This window comes from Tasmannia lanceolata, unplaced genomic scaffold (assembly GCF_043159265.1).
Source record: "Tasmannia lanceolata isolate RefF3 unplaced genomic scaffold, GAP_Taslan_0.1 ptg000013l, whole genome shotgun sequence".
NCBI lineage: Eukaryota > Viridiplantae > Streptophyta > Magnoliopsida > Canellales > Winteraceae > Tasmannia > Tasmannia lanceolata.
Window position 1 is genome coordinate 1,856,462 of NW_027518690.1, and position 16,165 is coordinate 1,872,626.

The window sequence follows — 16,165 nt, forward strand, 5'->3', positions numbered from 1 at the left end:
TGGAATAAGAAGCCAACAGGGAGGGAGACAAGCATTGGATTTGCCTGGAATTACCTCGGAGAATAGTGGACGGTTGGCGGATGCAAGGTTTAATATGCTTCCCAGTCTAAAACGAAATAATTGTCATTTTTTAACCCGAAATTTTTCCAAAAATAGGATTGCCATTTAGGCCATGTTTGGTGGCCATGGAATTTTTTTCTCCCGAGTTTCTGAAAATCATGTAGCCAAACAAACCCTTAGTGAGTGTATTGTGCAAAAAATGAGCCTTGCAACCCCATCTCCATTCATTGTGTGGTGGTTAGAGAGGCTCTTGTATCCATTTTCTCTTTCTTATTATGTGGGTTTCTCCATTTCCCTTTTTCAAAGCTATTAGAAGTGGGTTTTCCCTGACCTTGGCCCAGTGAGAAAAGGCAGATTCTTTGAGGCTAGCCTCCTTTTGCAATGGTTTGAGCTCTTTTCATGGGTCTCTAGGTCTATTAAAAAGATTTTCATGCCCCTCTTCTTACCAAGGTTGATTCACCCACTGTAAATCTGTGATATCTTGGCAAGGAATTTGTCTACAGGGCTGTGTAATTTTTTTTTGTCCAAATCAATACTTAAAAACTACCCAAGACAATCATCAACTCACCTAAGTCAACTGAGTAATCGTTCGAGTTTGATTTTCTAGACACGGTTCCTATAGATTTAGCCCAGAATAGATACTTTGGAGAATGATCCATTATTCATTGGATCCTTGCAAGTATTTGTGGGCCCCACATGGAAAAAAAGAGGTTTGATCATCAGTCCTGGAAGATGTAGAGAAGCAGTGTGCATGGTTTTGGTGATTAAGAGAGAATTGGATAAGGAGAGATGATGAGTGTTTCTTGGGAGAGAGAAAAGGCAATGGTGACAAAAGAATCAGTCTTACATCTCGTGAATTGAACACACATAAAATGGCAGGAAATAGTGGCAAGAACTAAATCCAAAATTTTTAAATTCAAAATGGGTTTTGCTAAGGAGCATCGGAAAAGAACTTTGACAAACCAGAGAGAATATTAGTCATAATCATTTTGATAAACCAGAGAGAGAGAGAGAGAGAGAGGGAGGAAAGAAGTGCGGCAGAGTTGGTGTGGGTCCACAATTTCACGGGTCCAAGAATTTGGTCTGGTGGGCCCACAATATCACGAGGGACGGGAGATCACGGGCCACATACGACAAACAAAAACACTGAATCCGCCTCAGCCTCAATCCAAAAGATGAAAAAAGATTTCATTCCACATCATCTGCTTCTTGGTTCAAAGCACCTCAACTCAATTCAAACTACGGAACTGCCCTCAGAGATTTTTAATGGCACGCATTTCATTAACGACCTCATATATTTTAGTGTGACCAAAGTATCCTTAACAATCAAAGCCCCTGATTTTTCTGACATCATGTACATTAGGCCCCTTTTTGTCATTGATACACTGACGCTGAGAAGATTTTGATTTGGAATTCTCACATTTAAAACCCTTTTGGGATTGACATTTGGATCCCGATCAAATCCTTGAATTTTCAATTCAGTGACTGATAGTGAAAAAAATCAGATTTCCAAATAAGCTGTGGAAATAAGAACATGGTAATCCACATATCTGCCAGTTTCCTTCACCCTCTTGGCTCCTCAACCTTTCTCCTGCACGAGGAATTACCCCCTTCTGTCTCTGTCTCCCTCAATATGATCCGGCAGATCTATTCATTTTGTACTGAAAACTCAATTCCAAATTCAAATGCAAAATCTGAGGTATCCAAACGGGCCCTTATCAATGACAAAAAGGGGGCGCATTTATGATTTCCCTTTAATTTTTGTCCACACAGTCTCTTTTTTATACCCAATTTTTCGTCGCTTTCATTGAATTTGAATCTTTTTTTTTCTTAAAAAAGAGTGTCATTCTTGGAATGACATAATAGGGGTGGTATTGTAGTTTTATAACAATAGAGGGGCAAAAATGATGACAGCTGGAGCGATTTCAGCCACCAACATTCTCATGTGATCCCAGCCACAAGCTAGAGGAGCCATCCAAAACCCTACAAAGAGTACGACCGTATTTCATTAGAGTGACGAATATATCCTCATTCTCTCCCACTCTCCTTAACTAGCTTCATGGTAAATCTTTCACATAATAGTGGCATTTTCGTCATCTAAAATAAAACACTAAGACATGTCACGTGAGTCAGCAATGTATCTCCATATTTCTCCTAGGGAGTTGGTATTGCCACCATCTTTCATGTGGGTGGCAATACCATTCTCTTATAATATTATCAATCAGAATTACCATAATATTTCATGTTTTCCACCGAATTACAAACACTACGCTAGCATTCATGAGGTGTAGCATTTGCAAAGAGGGTATAATAGTCATTATCGTAATGATATTCGACCCACTTTCTAAGCATTTCCACCCCTTTTGTTTGTCTTTTCCAGGAAATTATTATATTTTCAAGAAAAGAGAAGGCTTCTGATAAGCGTACTACCATGTTTTGAGTGCCGTTTAGGAATTGTAATAACCTTTGAAAGCTGGTTAAATAACAAAAGACAACTCGAGTTAGTGCAATTATCAAAACATTGTAGTGCCAATATCAGTTGCGAAAGAGAAAAGGGCAATGTAATCATTTCTAGGAAGACAACAACACGGGTAACAACTAACAACTAACAATACTGGGAAAGGGGTGAAAATATCATTTTTCCAAGTCATTGCTGCTAATAATCTCTATGAGAAATAGGTAGTACTCACATGTTTTCACGTAGAACACAAAAGAAGTGAAAGGAAAGAGAGAACTTGAGATGGGGAGCAATGCAAAGGGAAAGAGAGATTTCTCAATGAAGAAAGAGGGTTGTGAGGTAGAAGCAAGAGGCATCAGTTACAAAATCTGCAGCCCAAAACATAAGAACCCATTTATGTTTTGGAGCAAAGAAGAAGAAAAAATAGAAGAAGAACAAGGAGATAGAAAAACAACAACAAGAGTTCGACATGTACTGAAGAATGTTAGTTGCAAAGCCAAACCATGGGAAATACTCGCCATCGTCGGCCCGAGCGGCGCCGGAAAATCCACCCTCTTAGAAATCATGGCCGGAAAACTCACCCCGCAAACATCAACCATCTTTGTAAACAACAAGCCTATTGACAAAGCTGATTTTAAGAAGATTAGTGGTTATGTTACTCAAAAAGACACTCTCTTCCCCCTACTAACTGTCCAGGAAACATTGATGTTTAGCGCGAAGCTCCGGCTCCGGCTCGCCCCCTCGCAATTAAGCTCAAGGGTTGAGTCTTTGATCCAAGAACTTGGTCTAGAACATGTCGCGGGGGCCCGCGTGGGGGATGACAAGATCCGGGGAATCTCCGGCGGGGAGAGGCGTCGGGTTTCGATTGGGGTGGACGTGATCCATGATCCTAGGGTTTTGATCCTAGATGAACCAACATCTGGTCTCGATAGCACGTCAGCCCTTCAGATCATCAACTTGCTCAAGACCTTTGCTGAGGTCCGGGGCAGGACCATAATTCTAAGCATTCATCAGCCTGGTTTTAGAATTGTGAAGCTCTTTAATTCCGTACTTTTGTTGGCCAATGGTTCAGTTCTTCACCATGGCTCAATTGATCAGCTCCAATTTCAAATGAGATCCATTGGACTACAGCCCCCTCTTCATGTCAATGCTGTGGAATTCGCGATCGAATCCATCGAAGCCCTTGAACAACAACAAAGGGGAGGTGATCAAATTGATAATTCAGATAATAAGATCACTCTACAACAACTATTTCAGCTCTCAAAAGTAGTAGAGGACGAAATTGTTATTGGCACTACTACTATTCAAAGCGGTTTTGCAAATTCTCGATTTCACGAGACAATTATACTTGCGAATCGCTTCTCGAAGAACATCTATAGAACGAAAGAGCTGTTCGCGTGCCGGACAATTCAAATGTTGATCGCGGGACTTGTATTGGGTTCTATTTTCTACAATCTTAAAGACGATAAATCGGGCGCCGAAGAAAGAGTAGGCCTATTTGCATTTGTATTGACATTTTTGTTGTCTTGCACCACAGAAGCCCTACCAATATTCTTGCAAGAGAGGGAAATTCTCATGAAAGAGACCTCATGTGGAAGCTATAGAGTCTCATCTTATGTCATTGCAAATGGACTGGTTTTCCTCCCCTTTAAGCTCATCCTCGCCGTGTTATTCGCCGCCCCTTTATATTGGCTCGTCGGCCTTAATCGGAATTTTGAGTCCTTTATGTATTTCTTGCTCGTGATTTGGTTGATACTCTATACGGCGAATTCGGTAGTTGTTTGTTTCAGCGCTCTCGTGCCGAATTTCATAGTTGGGAATTCTTTGATTTCGGGCGTGATGGGGGCATTCTTTCTGTTCTCAGGCTACTTCATTTCGCAAGGGGAGATTCCGAATTATTGGATTTTTATGCATTATTTGTCTCTTTTTAAGTATCCTTTTGAAGGGTTTTTGGTGAATGAGTTTTCTGGTTCAGGGAAGTGTTTGGAGGAGAGGAGTGGAATATGTCTGGTGGATGGAGATGATGTTCTTAGAGAGGTAGGGTTTGGAGATACAAGTAGGTGGAGGAATGTGTTGATCATGGTGTGTTTCATCTTGGCTTACAGGTTTTTCTCTTATGTCATACTTAGATGTAGGTGCTCTCAGAGGGGTCTGAGGGGAACCCCATTTTGAAGGTTAAGTATCAGAGCTTGAGTTCCATGATCGAGACGTTTGTTGATGGCATCAAGAAGTAAATGGCCCGAGTAGCAGTTCATAACGGTTCATGAGTAGAATCCGAGGAAGAGATCACAGCGCTGAGGAGGCAGGGTGAGTTGTCACAAATATATTCAACAGTGAGTCATCTCTCTCTCTCTCTCTTCATTTACTTAAAGGGTTAAGAACTCTAAGATCTATAAACATGTAAAAGCTTATCAAACTGCAAGGCTGAAAATAAATTCTCTCTCTCTCGTGATTTGAGTTTAATTTTCTTGAGAGAATCTTCATAGTTAAGCGTGAGATGTCTAGACATGTAAAAGCTGCTCAAAGTGCATCTAATCTCTAAGACTTTTACATCTGTTGATAATACATGAAATCAAATTTGTAAGAGCTTTGCATCTCTCTAATTCCTAAGAGCTTTTAATTAGATGTAATTACAAGGTGTTTTGCACCTTACCAACAAAAAAAGGTCATATTATATGCTGTCCACGTAATGGGTGTACGACATAAGTGGAGCCCCTAATAATTAATCCAACCACTGCCTCTCTCTCTCTCTCTCTCTCTGCTAGTGGCCCACAGCACATTTGATAGAGCCTGTCATAGAATTTTGTCCCAAAGATCACATCTGACCGTCCTAATCAAATCAATTTGTTTGGCTAGCTATTGATATTGGCACTACCATGTCTTAATAATTGCACAAACTCAGCTTGTTTTTCCTTTTTTAATTGGCTTCCGACGGAACCAAACTTCGCTCAGGTCTGGATCTGAGGAATATCATTCACCCCCTTGCCCAGTAAAAGCATGCCACCTTTCGTTGGGAAAGTTGCATTAAGCAATTATACCCCAGCTCTATTTTTATTGATAAAATGACAATTTTGTCCCTGCTTTTCCAATTACGTGATAGTGTAAGCCGTATAGTTAGGGGTGGCAACAGTTCCGGTTCGGTTCTGCCAATTTCACCACCCCTTACTCATAATCATTGGAAATCGGGGGCAACGGTTCGGTTTCGGTTCGGTTTGAAATTTGAATCGGTTTGGATTTACCAAAACCGAATTTTCGCTTCGGTACCGGTTCGGTTTCGGTTGGATTACCACCCCTACGTATAGTCCAGTATGCTTCAAAAACTGGAAAGTTGTTTGAACGAAACCGTCCATTTGTCGCCCATCAAATGGACGGTTTAGACCATCCTATATAGAGGAACTGCATATTTTGGAAACGCTTTAGCCTTCATGCCTCTTGAAATCATCCCTAAATTTTATTTTAGAGAACACATACCCAAACTCATAGTGAGCCTATGTGGCTGCTCTCACAAGCAACAGAAGCCCGCAAAATGCCTTCTGCGATGGTCCTTAGCAGATCCCAAATTCAAAAGAATAAAGAATTTCATAAAGAGAATTGTTGCTGAGCCTGTCACTAGTAACTTGGATAAATGAATACAATTTAGATATAGAGGGAGGGATAGAGAGAGACCCCGTATAGTCTAGTATTTTTTTCAAAAAGTACTGTATAGCTTACACCATAAGATGTCCAAACCGTACGTTTGATGGGCAGCGACGAAGTAGATTGTGCCCCATAGGATGATCTAAACCGTCCATTTGATGGACAACTACATAAATAGATTGTGCCCAAAAATTATATAGATGTGTCTAAACTATACAATTCCTCTATAGATCGTAGGGCTAAGATCATCCTATAAAAGTGATTTTTGGGGTAGAATGTATTTTGGCTATAGCCCGTCAAATGGACAGTTTGGATCATCCTATGGTGTAAGCGTACTTTTTGAAGCATACTGGCTTGCACTATCATGTAATTGAAAAGGGAGGGACAAAATGGTCATTTTCTCAGTAGATTGGGGCATAATGCTTAAAGAAACTTTCCCTGGGAAAGGTCGCATGCTTTATTGGGCCAAGTAGAGGGGATGAACGATCTTCCTCAGACCCTGACCTGAGCGAAGTTTCGTCCTCTCAAGAGCTTTTTGGTACTGCAATAACCTTTGACAGATGTTTAAATAGTAAAAACAAGATGGGTTAGTGCAATTATCAAAACATGGTAATGCAGTAGCCTTTTTTTTTCATTCAATGCGAACGGTGGAAGACTCAGGGTGCAAGTTGGGCGGGCTCAACCCGAACCCGACTGGTTCAACCCGGGAAAAAGTCGGGATGGGTTGAGTTCAGGTCGGGTTCGGGTTGGGTTTTCTCAACCCGGGTTGATTGCTTGGGTCGGCGTCGGGTTGGCTTCAACCCGACCCTAGTTGCAACCCTAAAGACTGCCTATGAGACACATTTAACAACCAAAACTCATATTACAGGGTATTCGAAGCAGTGTTTAAAAACTCCTTGACTCGGCAAGGAACTCGCCCGAGTCAACTCCTTTTTACCTCGGCTGCATTCCGCGTTTCAGCACATCCGCGTTCCGCGTTTTGCCTTACAGAGTCAATAAACTCCTTTTACTCTCCCGAGTTATGACCTTGTCAATCATGTTAACCGCGTTCTTGGCCGCGTCCGCGCCGAGTCAACAAGGATTTTTCTTGGCCGCGTTCCGCGTCAAATCCGCGTTTTTAAACACTGATTCGAAGTATCGAATGGAAAGGCTAGGCAAAACTATTAAGTTGAAACAAACACACAATGCTTTTGAAAAAAAGACTAAAATGCCCTTCTTATTCTTATTTTCTTCTTCTTGCTGCGTGATTTTAGTGTTTTCACAAGTAATTAGAAAAAGTAGAAAAAACAGTAAAAACATCAAAGAAATAAGATAGGGAATGAGAGAGAATGAAATTTTTGAGTTTTAGCAGGAGAGAAATTAATGCAGGAGAGAATCTCTACATTAGCCTAGAATTGATGATTGGTCCGTCCCTTTTGATTACTTGGGATACCCGACAACAGTGTATCAATGACTGCAGAGGGGATGGTGTACTTCACATAAGAAGGATTCAATGGGGCGCGCTGATAACCACGTACATTGCTGTTGGGTGTCCCAAGTAATCAAAAGGCGTGGATATATCACTTCCCTTCTTTTTTTTCATTTGATGCGTTCGCCTAGTGGTAGACTGGTAATCTTGAGCATTTTCTCATGCGCTTATTGTCTTTTAGTTTAAATAGGGATAGTTTAGTCATTTGCTATTCTTAGGGGTCATTTTAGTCATTTCACCATTTCTCACCATTTTGTAATTAACTCTTGGATTTTGAATTTGAAAATAAGTTTAGCTTAAATCTTAGATCTAAGGAGGTATTTTGTAGGGGTGGCCAGAACCGAACCAGAACCGAAGAACCGAACCGGAACCGAACTCTAAAAAAATATTTTTGGTCCGGTTCGGTTCCACTGATGAAGAACCGAACTTATTCGGTTCGGTTCCGGGTCTAATGTTCTCGGTTCGGTTCCGGAACCGAAGAACCGAACTTTGAATATATATATATATATATATATATGAGAAAACGGTTCCTACACATATGTGTAGATAAGTTATCTACACACTAGCTTAAAATACAGTGGGGGCCACATTATTTGAGTGATCCAAACCATTCATTTTTAAGGCCCTCACATAGATAGGGTGTCCACAAAAAATCAGATCCATAGGATCATCCTAACCATTCGAACTGTGGAGGCAAAAAATGGACTAATTTGTGAAGGTTTAAAGACATCCATTTTACCTCCACAAATCGTAGGGTTGGGATGATCCTATGGATCTGATTTTTTGTAGACACCCTATCTATGTGAGGGCCTTTAAAATGGATGGCTTGGATCACCCAAACAATGTGGGCCTCCACTGTATTTTAAGCTAGTGTGTAGAGAACTCTCTACACATATGTGTAGGAACCATTCTCTCTCTCTCTCTCTCTCTCTATATATATATATATATATATATATATATATTTCTATTATACATATACTTAATAATATAAATTACTTATAATATTAATAAGTAATAGTTAATACTATTATTATAATAAGAAAGTAACTTATATTATAACTTTAATTAAAAGTTTTTATAAATTATAATTAATAATTAATAATTAGCCATTAGAACCGAAGAACCGGACCGGACCGAACCGATTATGTTCGGTCCGGTTCGGTTCGGTCCTACTGTGTACTATGGTTCGGTTCGGTTCTTACGGTTCATGGAACCGAGAACCGAGAACCGAAAAAAAAGGGACCGAGAACTGAGAACCGAACCGGTTGGCCACCCCTAGTATTTTGGAGGGAAAGTTCTTGCACAGAGGGTTTGAAGTGAATTTTCATCCAAGGAGATCTTGAACATGGAAATCAAGCTCCTCCATGGAATCTCAGTCCTTCATTGCCTTGAAAATTAAGGTTTTCATTACTATAATTGAGCTAGGTATCCCCTTGCTTGGCTGATTTGTGACTTTTTTCATGGCTAACAAAAGGAGCTGAATTGTTCAAGCTGCTGTTCTTGTGATTGCTGCTGTAAATCTTACAATTTAATAAGTTCAGTGACTGATTTTCTCTACAATTTCTATCTCTGTATTGATCCTCTTGGCAGTTTTTCATTTCTGGTTTGTTATGAATTTCATAAAGAAGCAAAGGCCAGATTTAAGACTTTAGAAATAACCACCTCTGATCTAATCTTAAGTGCTCTTATCTGCAATTTTGGAACTGTATTTTGGGAAATCCAAGCTTAGCTTGTCCTTTTTAATTAGAAAAGAGCTTTTGCTCAGTTCTAGTTCTCATACAACATCAAGTTATTTTCCATGTTTGATTTGGACAAACAGCTACACCTAAATCTGAAACCTTTTTACCTTTGTTCAACTGCTGCCATGCGTGTATCTCACATGCTAGATGCTCTTGTTTCAGTTCTAAGGCTACTGTGATTGAATTTGTATTTGTTGACATGCGAACCATGACCTTTAATGAATGAGGAACATAAATCTAATACTCAGTGCCTAGTGTTGGAAGTATAAATGATTAAATAATACCAACTCTAACAGCTTAAGCTTTTGGAGTAATTGGTTGTTTCACGGGGTATCAGAGCTATTGCCTCATGACAGCTCTTGAGTTCAAAACCCAACACCACCTTGATAAATGTTTCCACATGATAAATACCCCTTGATAAATATGCCATAAGTATAGAGTCAACAATCCACGCAAGAAGGTTAAGGACAATTAGTTTGAATAATCCCTATCTTTACCAAAAACATCCATTGTTGGATAAGATGAATGTATCAGGCTCAAAGACCTTTCTTTTTTTTTGAAAAGGGCAACAGATTATATATATATATATATATGTAAAAACAGAACCGAGGTGGTCCTGAAGGAACAAAGATAATACAAAGATAGCAGTACAATAATTCAAGGAGGTAGATAGTCAAAGCACTCAAACGCGGCCCGAAAGACTCCTTTCTTGGCAAGGGAGTCTGCTTCCGCATTGGCTGATCTCCTGACATGGCGAAAAACTATTGAGGAGCCCTTAGCCCTGTCCTCTATTTCCTCTAAGAGAGGCAAAAATCGCCAAGGGGGAGAAGCGTTACCCGAAAGCCAGCGAATAACATTTAAGGAATCCCCTTCGACGATAATTTTGTCGCACTCTAGACGAGGCATCGAGAGAAGCCCGCTATGAACGGCTCGGACCTCTGCCTCGTTTGAGTCTGCCACTCCGATAGGTCCCGAGTAGACCCAGAGGACTTCCCCTTTGTGGTTTCTACATAACCCCCCTACTCCTGCCATTCCTGGATTGCCGATAGACGATCCGTCAAAGTTAAGTTTCAGGGATCCCGGAGGAGGAGGAATCCAGGAGGGGAGGATTTTCACTTTGGTAGCCGATTCCAAGCATATGATTGACCATCCTTCCCAGAGGTCGAAAGCTGAAACAAAACGAAACAGAGGAAGGCTTCCCAGAGGTCAAAGACCTTTCTTACTCAACATTGATCCCAATACCAGATTCTCTTAATACGTAGAACATGCAATAACTCTTTCAACTTGAGGAACTTCTCGAATTTAAACTTGAGCAGCACAATTCCTATACATGCTACCTAAGATGTGGAAAAGTGTCAGATGAATAGTTTTTAATCATCCTTTATAGTTTCGTAGGAGATAAAACACACTTTTATCACAACAGATGTACTTAGTGGCCCTAGCGTCTACCCACTAGTTCTTCATGTTACTGTAGACACCTCTTTTGGTCCTGACCTGATACTAATCACTATCAGGATGAGGGAATCCAATGATTAATGGAGTCTCTGAAAGGAGCTGGGATTGGAACTTTGTAAATAGACTTTATGATGCAGGAGCATCTAATCGGATTGCTTAGATCGATATCAAACCATTAAGAACCCTTAGATCGAATATCAAATGGTTCAAATCAATGATCCTGGCGACGAAATTTCCAAAAGATATCATAATCTCTTCCTTTCTTATTTAGTTTTTCCAAGATCATGCCTTATCATGTTAGAGCTAATACGGCTTAAGGGGATGGACATGAGGCTTTAGTTTCGAAGAACCCTAAACCTCAAGGCACTCCCCAAGTATGGTTTAAGTTTAATCAGGTTCCTTTCTCTTCTTTTTAGGTTTCAGTTTGATTCTAGTTGTGTTAGTTGGGATATGAGAGATGGATTTTCCCATAATCTGATTTCATGGATCCTCCTTACATATTTATTCTAATTAATTTGTCAATTACTATTTTTTCACGTATGCTTAACAAGTTGCAAATGAAAAACCCCCTTCTTTCCTTTTTCTTCCATCTTCTGTCATCAAAATAAGGGATCATTTTTTGAAAATCAGCTTTAGTTAAATAAATTGCTGTGTGGAAGAGTGTGACTGCAATAACCTGTCGCGTGTGCGCACATGCACACACAAAAATGAGAATTGCTGCCATAATTCTCATACAATTTATCATCACCATTATGAACTGTTTATGGGCCAATTAAATAAGTATTTTGAATGACATGACAAGGCTATGATGTGGACACTAGTGCTACAGGCACGAATGGTGCCTAGCACCTTTCATTATTGTAATTAGACAACCTACGCTATCTATGGGCGCATAGAAAGTAGTTTCAGAGTCATACATGAGTCATTGACCTAAACCCTAGGTGGCGAATCTAATTGAACGCCGTGAAATTTCGAGACATGGTGATGCAGATTGCAGGCCCCTCTAATCCTTCTCTTCTTCTTCACTCTTATCTTCTCCCCTAATTTCTTCTTCTTCTTCCTCAACTCTTCTCCTTATCTTCTCTTCTTCTCCTCTTATTCTTCTATTTCTCTTCCCTGGTCCTACATCACATGGTTGATTAGCATGAGTTTTCCCCAGCAGATAGAATTTTTCCTTTGCACCCGTTAATCTTCTTTCTGACTTTATCAACCATCCCATTATAATTGCTTCTACCTGCATTCATCAATTGCCTAGACATCTTCTCATATCTTCCTAGAAAGCGTTTGATCTGAGTAAGACTGCTTTTGAATTACTTTCAAGTACTTAGCTTTCTTTGAATGGAAGAGTTGGTATAGCCCTCTTCTTAGCACCAACTCAGCTATAATAAACAAGGAGACAGAGGGCTGCCTTAAACTTGAAATACCTAACTGGCTCCTCATTCATTATCACCGAGAACTAATAGGTTTGTGTAGGTTCTCAGATAAGACTTATTCAGTGGTTAGAATATCTAGAGCACTTTTAAGGCTTTTTGGATAAATTATCAGTTCATCCTGATGTCAATCTTGAGCATAACTGTGAAACAACCAGTTACTCCAAAAGCTTAAGCTATAGGAGAAGACGTTATTTAATCTTTTATACTTTAACACTCTCCTAACATGTGGCCCCTCTTTTTAGGGTTAGCCTACACATGGCACATGGGGCCCTCTTTTGGATTTGGCAATTGCATTTGGATTGCTATCAAGGAGGTTTGAACTCAGGACCTTTGACCTTTGGCTCTGATACCATGTGAAACAACCATTTACTTCAAAAGCTTAAGCTACTGGAGAAGGCATTATTTAATCGTTTATACTTTTACATTAACATTCCATCCTTGTAATATCCTCTCGACACCCATCACCATTTCCTGGACTATAGGGATGTTATAGGTGATACATCTCCCTATATCAAAAGCACGATGCTCTAGAGAGATGAGACTAGACAAGACATTTGCAAGTCTTATTATAATGATTTTAGCGAAAATCTTATGGCAGAAAGTTACTAGGCTGATAAAGTATTTGGATTTTCCACTTTATGATTCAGAGAAATCAATGTCAGAGATTAGAAAGCTTACCTTCAGCGAAGAAGGACTTTGATGCCTCGGCCACCTCCTTTTTGATGATGTCCAAATAGGTGGTGAAGTAAAAACCAATGGACTCATCCCATGGAGCACTCTCCAGTGGGATACTAAAGAAAGCAACCTTCACTTCTCTTCATTGGAAGGTTCTGATAGCCTGATAGTGTCCTCCTCCTTGACTAAATTTTGTATCACCTCCAACATTTAAGAGACAAGGAAGTGAGCTCTAGCAAGTTCCTTTATTTTCTGTAGGTCTTCCACCCTAACCTTAATTTCCATGTTTTATCTTTCTAAGACTTCATTTCTTAGTGGCTAGCTGTTGACACTAATTGGTTTTTTCTTGGGCAAGTTGAATGTGGTTCCATGGATTAACATAATTAATCAACTTATTTGGAAAGTGACACACCTTGGTCCGTCAATCACCTCAGTTCTCTTAAGCCACATTAAACTCATCAGTTGACAAGTGAAAAGGGGTGTCTGTATCAAAAAAAAAAGAAGAAGAAAAAAATACTAAGCTTTATAAACAAGTTGAGATGGGACCAACGGGGCACCAAAGGGGCATGTCTTGTGCAATCATAAGGCTTTGAATCAAGCAAAGACCAGACCGCACATACAAGTTTTCTCATGCATGCATCATGGTGAGACCCACAAGAGACTGGTTTTCCATATATGAGGAAGATGATTATAAAGGCCAGGTGGTTACGAGCTTACTAAGCAAAGATTAGTATAATTTTTAAAATATATATTGTTTATTACAGGCATGGTAATTGAAAATTGTTTAGTATCGCAAGATGGTGTGACGTATACGTTTAAATGTTGGGACTCTTTGGACACTTCGAAAAATTATTTATGTATTAATCTTACATGCAAATGGTTTTGATTCTAAATGTAAATATTTTCAAATAAATGATAATAATGGTTTTTTTCAAATTATAAAATTTCTTCCAAAGAGATCTTAATGTCCCATTTGTGAATAAAATTAATTTAGGGAAATGTTATCCGCGCTACCGTATTTTGATGAGGGCACTCCTCACGTACTTTATTAAAAGTATGGTATAACCCGCACCATAGGATGATCCAAACCGTCCATTAGATGGGCCAAAGCCTAAATAGGTTGTGCCCCAAAAAGCATTTCCATATGTTAATCCTAACCCTTCGATCGGACTGTTAGAGGGTTGATCCTAACCTTCTATAGATCGGAGGGTTAGGATCAACCTATGGAAATGATTTTTGGGGCACAACCTATTTAGGCTGTGGCCCATCTAATGGACGGTTTGGATCATCCTATGGTGCTGGCCATACCGTACTTTTAATAAAGTGAGAAGTGCCCTCAGCAAAATACAGTAGTGTGGATAACATTTCCCTTAATTTATAATAAACTTATTAGGAAATAAGGATTGGTTTTGGTGGCATCCAAAGCAGCCCGTAGGCATCAATCGATGTATAAATTTTAATTTATATATATTTATAAATGCACGTCATGCGCTTCTTATTTAAATACATTTTAAATTCCTATGTACATATTAACTAATGGGGCAAAATCCAACAACCAATTAGAAGCCGAGACGTGGTGCAAGGAGATTCAAAGGCTCATTAAGGGTAAAAGGGTAATTTCACAATCTTTCCAAAACCCCTAAAAACCAACCTTAATAGAGGGATAAACTTGGAAACCGAGATTCCAGGGAACTCGCCCAATCAAAGGAGACTCGGTAGAATGAAACTTTCCATAGCTGCCTAAGAATCCAGTCTATAAAATGGGGACTAAACTTCGAGGTACGCATATCATAATCACTCCGCTCAAATGTTCCTCTCCTCCTCAGTTCATATTGTTGTCCTATCTGACTTAAGCATTGGAGAGTCCTTTCTGAGCCAAACTCTCACCCTCTTTGTGACATATATGTTTTCTCCGAGCAAGGTCATCTTCAGGAGCCAAAGGTTAGCGCGGGACCACTTCTGAAAGCCAGTCTAGATTTCAGGCAAAACATTACCACATTTTCTCTCCTAGCATATCAGTTGGGAGAGAAGCCTGCATTACAAAACATGGCCCTTGAGTCTCAAAATAGTTCAGTTGTTTAAGCAAAAGATTAGATGCTCATTGTAGATAATTCAATCGGGTAAACTCGATTTCCATTGAAATATAATATGTTTTATACCAAATAATTTTATTTGCGTCGAAACTTTTCCTTAGATGCTTGGGTGTTTGGATCTAGGGAATGGAAAATTATAGAGAATTAAAAATTTTATGTAAGAAACTCTTTCTTGAAAAATAAAATTCTAGGGTCTAGTGAGTGTGCAATATTTTTTAAAACCAAGAAAAATTTTTATTTTTGAAAATAATTCACGGAAAAGGAGTTATCCAAATGCTTGAAAATTCATTTTCCATGAAATAAATTTTCCAATAAAAATTGGGCGATGATATATTCGCTCCCCTTTTAGCGTGATTTGATGTCAAAAAGTGTTAAAGTCTGCCACAATTCACGTTAAAAGGGGTGTGAATTACCCTACACGGGGTGCGAATATATCATCTCCCTAAAAATTCCCCCTACATCCAAACTTCCTTTTTGGATTGCAAAATTTTTTGGAAAAGTTTTGAAAAGAAAAACTTTTCCAAATTTTCATGCCTTTTCCATTGTTTGATTAAGTGACTTAAACATGGCAGTTCAAGTTTTATTTAGAGGGACCATTAATTTAGGCAACTGATATTGGCTCAACCATGTTTTCATAATTGCACTAACTCATCTTGTCTTCTACTAATTAAACACAAAGGTTATTACAGTTCCCAAAAAGCTCTCGGATTAAGAAAGAAAACACCAGCTAAGTTTATGCAATTATTAAAACATGCAGTGTCAATATCAGTAGCCATAATTTAGAATGATATCCCTAAAATTTATCATTTCCCTTGAAATTGTGGAAATAAAAATATTTTCGTCAGGAAAAGTTTTTCCTGCAATCCAAACATTTGGAGCTCTTGGAAACATATTTATAAGGTTCTTGTGATGACAACAGACATGATGCAATGCTTGCATAAACAGCCACCCATAAAAAAATGTCCCTTGCTCTGTGCCTCAAAGCCAGAATGCACCCACACCAAGGTCATGAAAAGAGCCAAAAATAATAAAAATAAAACTGAGAGCTCGAAGCACAGCATACAGTGCTTCTTGGGCTCCACCTTCCCCACGTTATCTTCCCATCCAATATCCAAAACACGTGCTTTACGGAATCTCAATGAAGAAGA

At 39.3% G+C, this 16,165-nt stretch overlaps 1 protein-coding gene across 1 annotated transcript; it reads left to right on the forward strand.

Annotated features, from left to right (window-relative positions):
• Window positions 1-2,680: 2,680 nt before the first annotated feature.
• Window positions 2,681-5,106, forward strand: ABCG5 (ABC-2 type transporter family protein). Its single transcript, XM_077395357.1, has one exon. The coding sequence runs from the start codon at window positions 2,801-2,803 to the stop codon at window positions 4,688-4,690; it is 1,890 nt and encodes a 629-aa protein (XP_077251472.1). The 5' UTR covers window positions 2,681-2,800; the 3' UTR covers window positions 4,691-5,106.
• Window positions 5,107-16,165: the final 11,059 nt, after the last annotated feature.

Coding starts and splice junctions, on each gene's coding strand:
- ABCG5 (XM_077395357.1), top strand. CDS start 2,801: ATGGGGAGCAATGCAAAGGGAAAGAGAGATTTCTCAATGAAGAAAGAG.